Here is a 7,648-nt window from a genome sequence, read left to right as displayed (position 1 = left end):
ACTGTATCAAATCGATACAGGAATAGCAGAGAGTTGGCCACTTTAAGGTAAACTTGACCCGGTTATTTCAAATAAATCTTTTAAATAAGACCATGGGTGGCGCAGGTCTTCTGGTTGTCTATCACCGGACTCCATTCCGGGTGTTAGTCATTCTGCAGGTGCTGCGTACTGCCTTGCTCTTCTTGAGGGAGGGCCTAATGGATCTTTCTCGCTTTGCATTGGTTCAGTGGACTGATTCCTCTCTCGCCATTGGATACTTTCAAACTAACGAACAAATCAAAATACCGAAATGCGACTTGGATGTAACGAGTAACGCGACGGTTTTGTAGAAATGTAGTGAAGTAGAAAGTACAGATACTTACTGTAAAATGTAGTGGAGTAAAAGTAGAAAGTATCCATTATTAAATATACTTAAGTAAAGTACAGATACACGAAAATTGTACTTAAGTACAGTAACAAAGTACTTGTACTTCGTTACTTCCCACCACTGGTTGTAACGCAGACAATGAACGGAAGCTAGTAACTGTCTCTTTTTCTTTCTTACAGGTACGGAGGATGGAGTAGGCTTGGAGATGACGACGTCCCACGAGACCTTTCCAGGCGGACGATCCAGCACCCGATGGCAGACAGGTCCACAGGTAAAGAACCCCAAAAAGTCCAGGCAGAAAATTATTTACAAAGGTACAGCACCACAAATCCCATTAAGCCTGATGCTCCAGCAACAACCTGGACCCAGCCGGAGGCTTAAATACTGGTACCGCTCGTCAGGAAGATGGGTTGCAACTGTGGGAGAAGAGTACTCTGAAATAGAGCACTCTTTCACCAGCAGGCGGAGACAGAACAACTCCAGATCCTCACAAACATGGATTCCCACTGTACTACAACTCAACCCTTATTTACCATAACTCATTTTATCCATTATAAAAATGATGAGAATTAGTTTTAGAAGCTTAATACTCTCACTAACCTGAACCTTTCTGTCACCCTAGAAGCTTAGTTAGTTGTTGATAGTTCCTTGCAGTCAGAGCCATAATTTAGGTTTAAAGTGGGTTGTACACATTGCCACATGTTAAACGTATTTGCTAGGAAGTTCGTTGAAATCAGATGTAATTTATTTTTCCCCAGCAGGGAAGGTTTATTCTGTTCCTGAAAACAACAGATAGAACAAACTCACTCAGACCAGCTTGTTTTAATGCTCTGCGTTTAATTCATCAAAAGACAAGAAGAGAGTTTTTTCTGCAGGAAACAGAAGATGAGCTGAGAACAGTTTCATTCAGAACAGATTCAGTGAGAGTCAACATTAAAGAGACATGTCATCTCCTGTTTATGTAACTTCTCACTTCAGTTCTTCAGCAGCACAGGAAGAAAAGAAATAAAGATGGAAAATGATAATGAGGAAGCGTCGTCGTGTCACCGGTTCAACCACAGAATCGGGACCTCTTCCTGACGCAGACAGATGGGATCCGGACGTTACAGACATGGTCGTCCCAGCACCTTCGTCCTGCAAAGACAAAAAACAGGACAATCTAAAAACCTGAGGATTAACAGAGATGATGAAGTGTCTTCAAAAGGTGGACGTTCTTCTGGGTCTTCATAATTGCAGCAACGATGTACTGATCAAAAAAAAGACTTTACAGACATAAGTTATTCTTGAACAGTGAGAGTTTATTCCAAATAACAGAGTCTGTGTTGAATCTGGACTTCTGGCCCAATCTGTGAAGATCCCCCGTTTCTCTGGGGCTGCTTCTTTTTATAAACATTCACCACACCCAGTGGTAGAGTAAAAACACACACACGTCCCACTGAGACGGACCTGAACAGTTTGGATTCAAGTACATTCAATTCTTCAGTCTTCAGACGTGCAACAGATAACCCTCATATTCGTCTTTGTGTAGTTGCTTCTCGACAACGTGAGCTTAGGAGAACAAAATCCACTTCCCAAGAAAGGATTGTAGCTGAAGACAATGTCTCTACTTGGAAGTCAGGCCCCATGGCAACACAGTACAGATGTAACACAGGCACCTCAATGATTATAATTCTATCAGGAATTATTTCTGGGGAATATGTGACTCAGTGGTCAGAGTATGTGTTGTGAATGACTCTCAGCTCAACAAACACACACAAAGGCTAGAACAAAATAACAGAGTCTGTCGCCTTTCAGGGAAACTCAGCACCTCGAAATTAACGATTGCTTTTGAAGAAATATTTACCAGAGTAATTCATTTGCATGCAGTGCTGCCTGCCGAAGTAGGCGTTATTGGGCTCTCCGGGACACCAGTTGGTGAATCTCATGAACGAACCATCAGCCCAAAACCACAAACCTTCCTACGACACACAGAAGGAGAGAAAAAGATTCAAGCGTCAGTAGCATTCACACAATCAGTTTCCTGCTGTTCAGGAATCAGGAGATGGCTGTGATGTCTTCTGCTTTCTGTAACTTTTGAGTTTTTCAGAATATTTTCTTCATTTACAATTTTTTCCCCCTAGAAATACACGGAGATCTCTTCAATACCTTCATAAATATTGTTTCTTTGAAATCTGCTTCAGCTACGGGATTTGTTTGTCTTCATATGACTCTTTTAGCTTCTAGCCAGCCTTGTGCTACATTTAGACAGTCTGCGATGCTTTAAGAAATAACCTGGACTGCATCGAAGCCTCCGATCCACGCTGTCCTTGAGTAATGACTGCAACGCAGGATGAGCCACTGAATCCGGTGGTATTCCGCCAAGCTGTGAACGGACGCAAGATTTCCATGCATAGAAAGACAGTTTCTCTGTTGTTGGACAAAAACAAAGGAAAAACAAGCAGATTGACAAGAAAATGAGTCATAATTTAAAACCAATCAAATCCATTTTACACAAGACAGTCACTGGAGTCTTAATGTTTATAAAGCTACTCTCTGAACATCCTGGTGGCATCGCTGCTCAGTCTTACCTCAGCTTGAGCCCAAGTCAGATGTGTTGGAACGTATTTGAAACATCGACCGAAGATTGGAGTCCAACCTCTGGGACAAACTCTTCTGCAGTGAAACCTCAAGGTAAGCCCTTTAAAATAACATAAAATTTCCACTAAATTGTAAATCAAATGTCACCAGTAATCAAATATAATATCCTGTGCTGATTGTTTCTACCCTTACACCTGAACTCTGTCTTTCTCCAGGAAAAGATCTTTAAAAAATAAATCAATTCTCTACAAACATTAACTCTGTCCATGGGTCTCATCATCTGAAAAAGCTGACAGTAACTGACATAAAGCACAATATTTTCAATATATTATGTACAACCCAGAGGTATTTAGTCAGTCTAACCTATAGCAAGTTAGAAATTAGATGGATGTTTAAATACAACATTCAGTGAAAATATATTACTATTATTACATTTAAAAGCACAAATACTGACCAGAGGCAGTGCTCAGAAGCATCAAGGAGCAAAGAAGCAAAAGCAGTCTCTGCATCCCCATCATTGGAGAAAAATGGAAAAGCCTGTGATCGCCCTTTGCAAAGACAGACAGACAGAAAGGTTAAAAAACAACTCTCACGCCTCGTCCAAATGGGAACGTTTCTTCTTCCATAACCATTGCTTTATTCGTCATTTCTACAAATATCCTCATAAACACAACGCAGTCTGTAGAAACGTCTTCATCCACACAGAAACACAGACGACGGCCCAACATGCTGTAGTAACTATGCCAGGCCAACAAGGGTCATCTGGAGGGGATGTCCTCATGATGTTTAAAGCATATCAGTCAACAATACAAAAAACAAATGTTGCAGAAAAAGAAAACTACAATATACATCAAGTGTACATTTAAAAGAACACTGGATATGGAAATAGTTTTAAACGACAGACCCTTGTGTAGAAAGAATTTACCCTGAGTTCAAAAGAGAGATAAAAACCTGTTTGACTGTAGATTATCAGGGCTTTTTGCTCTGCTCTATTGAAGAAACTGTTACAATTCATTAGACTCGTGTGTTTACTGAAGTAATGCAGGATATGAAGGTTTTGTTGTTGTTGGGAAACTAGCATCTGCAGCACAAACACAAGTCTTTAATCTGACCTGTCGATGCGTTTGTCATGCTGGAGGGTCGTAGGTTAACCTAGTTTCACCCTAGTTAACCCTAACCCTATCCTAGTTTCACATCTTGACGCTTGGTGGATGTTATTGTTATGGAGAGACCTAAGATTAATCCAGAAGGTCACAAGAGACACCAATCAAAAGAGGAGTGCCTGCACAGCCATTTTGAAACCGTAGTTTTGAAAGATGATACACGTAGGAAGATCTACTCAGCTTAGAATTGAAAACTAAGCCTGATGGTCTGCAGGCAGGTCAAAGATGCATCTATAGCATCAGCGTTTTCAAGAGGTTGGTTTTGGTTTTCCTGCTCTGGAGTTTCAAAAAATACAAATTAGAGGCACTTATAATGCGTGTGGATACGTGGCTGAAACAATCAAAAAAAAAAATCTTTTCTGCCTTCTCAAAACCTGTTCCTACGTGGACCAAACAGACCAAAGAAGCAGAGAACAGTGGATAACAGGAGGGTTTGTCACAAACTTACTGCAGAATGAGCTTCTTTTCTTCCACTCAGCGTCAGTCTGTAGCTTTGGATCACGGTCAAAGAATGGCCTCTTTTATATGATTCTTTTATCTTTACATCTCCATAAAATGAGGAACGGTCAAGTTGACGATGCTAAAAAACCAGTGATGCTCTTCGTACATCTTGGAATACATACTTGCCTTTTTGACCTCATCCAAGTGTGGGCTGTTTATTTTTTATTGAACTTCAAAATAATATTTAAAAAAACATCAGAACAATATCTGTAACTGCGCCATTATGACCAGATGTGACGAAGGGGCTTTCAGATTCATTCATGATTTAAACCTTTATTATGTTGTAAAAACCTAAAAACATGAAATGTTGACAACTGAAACTTCTGTTTCAAAATAAAGGCCTAGCATTCCTAGAAGAAATGCATATCGCCCGCCGCCTTTCATGCCAGAGTTTTAGACTGAAATCATCTCATGTTGATCTTATGGTGTTTTGGTCAAACCTTGAAAATAACTTTATGTGTAATCACGTGTGCTACACTCAGAATGTGTGTTGTGAATGACTTTCAACGACTACCACACAAACATCAGCTCAATAACAGTAAAACAGACATTTTTGTGTTGGCTGAATTAGATTAGCTGTGGTGGCCATTTTAAATGGGATTAGCTGCAAATGTTAGTCAGTTGTAGATGTAAAGCCAATCATTACTTTCTCAAAGTTTCATGAAAATCTGTCCAGTGATTCATAAGATATTTTGCTAACAGAACAGACAAACACATGCTCATACACACAGAGACATGGGTAAAAACATTATTGCTCTGAGATAAAAAAGGCAAAAATAAAAGTAGCAAAAATAATAGCTAAAAAGGGCAAAATGTAAATAAAAGCCTAACTAAAATCAAATTCTAGCAAAAGGCAAGCTAAAAAACTAAAGGTAGCAAGATGTCAGTTAAAAGAAGTAACAAAGTAGCTAAAGCCTAAAAGTAGCAAAAGGCTAACCAAATGCTAAGGTATCAACAGGGTAGCTACAAACTAAAAGTAGATGAAGTGTAGCCAGAGTTTGACTGGGGCAAAATGTTGGTCCATGATTGGTCAGACAGGATCCTGCAGATGATTCTCTTAAAAAGGTGCTTTAGTTTTCTCAAAGTGACAACCAGGCCAAGTCAAACCTTCCTTGGACAAACCAAAAGACCCGGTGTCCTCACTCACTCTGGACTGAGGCCCTGCTGGTCAGATGGTCCAGTAAAACATTACCAAGTCAAACCAAGCAGAGGCGTTCCTCATGACCACATGGTGAACTACATTCTCCTCGCTCTGTCGCTCTGCAGAACATGAAGCTACAACAAACATGTCTGTAGTTTTAACACATGTGGCAGCATCTGCCTGCAGAATTCTCTTGTTGCTCCCTTAAAGCAACAGGTTGGTTGATACAAATGCTGTTTTGATTCATGTGGACTTTAAAGCTCCATTTTTAAATTTAATTTAAACTTTTATTGATACTGTTCATATTCTCAAAGAACAAACATTTATTGATCACCTAAACTGTACTTCAAAGCCTGAAATAGAAAAAGTAACTTGTGTTACAGCAAACCCACAAAAAGGAAGTTTATTTTAAAGTTGAATCTTGTGTAATCTGTGTTTTTTCATTTTCTTCTCATTTTTTACCAGCTCTGCACTGTAATTGTTACTGAGCACTTCTGTAACTCTAAGGAACAATTCCTTTTTAGGAAGAGATGTGTCTTTAACATGAAGACTTCATCTGTCTCTCCAAAAGAAAAAAACAGGTTTTGCTGTGAGCATCACATCTAATGTGTGGTACATTCTGATATTAAGGTCTTATAACTTAAAGCTAAATATCTGTGAACCCTTCCTTAGATTAAAGTGTTTAATGAAAACTGCAGTATAAGAGGAAGCTGTAAAGCAGAAATCTGTTGTGCAAAACCTTTATGAAAATGAGCAGCTAATGAACAGGCAAAAAATGTGCAATAAGTTACTGTTTGCTGCACCTTATTGATTCAAAATATTTCTTAGACTTTTCTACTTTTTCAAACTGTTGTGATGACTGAACAAGTTCAAACAGGAACTCAACGGCTTGTTTTTTAAGACTTAAAGAGCTGACGACTGGACTTATTGGACTTATAGGACTGTTATAGGACTGTTTTTTAGCTTTAATCAGATCAATTTTGAACTAAAAATCCAAGCAAGAAAACCAGAACTCCACTCAGCCACACCTAAAGAATGCTGAAGTCCTTCCATCCATCAGCCTTACCCACCTGATCCCATTCTGGGTCGCAGGGTTCTGGTGTCTGTCTCAGTTGTTGGGTGAGAGGCGAGGCACACCCTGGACAGGTCACCAGCCCATCACAGGACCACACTGAGACAAACAACCACCTGGACACACAACTAGGGTCATTTTAGTCACCAACTAACCCAACATGCATGTTTGAACTTTGAGTGGAAACTAGAATACCTGCAGAAAACCACACATCCACAGAGAGAACATTCAAACTCTGAAAGGCCCCAGCAGGAAGTTCAACCTGGACCTTCTTGCTGCAAGGCAACACTGTGACACAGCTGAGCCACTGTGCTGCACAACACATTCAAATATTCCTTTAAAATACATTTTTGCTGCAAAAAATAAGTAATTTCAGCAATTTTCAGAAGCTTTCTTAACCCATGCACTTCTATCCACTGCAGAGTGACGTCTGTTTTCGGTGCTTCCTGGAGGCTGCAGATCTCCACTTTTTAATGGTGACCTTTGACCTTCAGACCACCAATTCATTCATTTTATTTCATTTTCATTTCTGTTTAATTCTAATAAATGTGGACAATAATTGTTCTTTTATTAAAAAAAGAAAATGTGCTCATTGCCTAAGTAGTTGTTGTGAAATTTGAAATCCTCTCCCTTAAAAGGAATTGTTCATCAGAGTTACAGAAGTGATGATAAACAATTACGCTGCAGAACGGTTCTGTGCAAAGCTGGTAAAAAACGATAAGAAAAGGAGAACCAACCAGTTACACAAGAAGATAATGATATTAGAATAAACTTCTTCCCTGTGGGTTTGCTGTGGCACAAGTTTAATTTTTCTGTTTGTTTCATTT

General features: G+C 39.4%; 2 protein-coding genes across 2 annotated transcripts in view; one reads left to right on the top strand and one right to left on the bottom strand.

Moving 5' to 3' along the window:
• The window catches only part of LOC108246213 (ladderlectin), a 19,737-nt gene that overhangs the window by 2,060 nt on the left and 10,029 nt on the right, over positions 1 to 7,648 (top strand). The window lies entirely within an intron of this gene.
• On the bottom strand, positions 1,185 to 4,622 carry LOC108246192 (ladderlectin-like). Its single transcript, XM_017433602.3, has 6 exons — positions 4,556 to 4,622; positions 3,399 to 3,492; positions 2,935 to 3,044; positions 2,639 to 2,773; positions 2,211 to 2,325; positions 1,185 to 1,501 (listed from the first exon to the last, which is right to left on the bottom strand). Exons 2-6 carry the CDS (start codon positions 3,460 to 3,462, stop codon positions 1,419 to 1,421), a joined length of 507 nt encoding a protein of 168 aa, XP_017289091.1. The 5' UTR covers positions 3,463 to 3,492; positions 4,556 to 4,622; the 3' UTR covers positions 1,185 to 1,418.

Source organism: Kryptolebias marmoratus, linkage group LG7 (genome assembly GCF_001649575.2).
Source record: "Kryptolebias marmoratus isolate JLee-2015 linkage group LG7, ASM164957v2, whole genome shotgun sequence".
Classification (NCBI taxonomy): Eukaryota; Metazoa; Chordata; class Actinopteri; order Cyprinodontiformes; family Rivulidae; genus Kryptolebias; species Kryptolebias marmoratus.
This window is presented reverse-complemented; position numbering and strand designations above follow the sequence as displayed.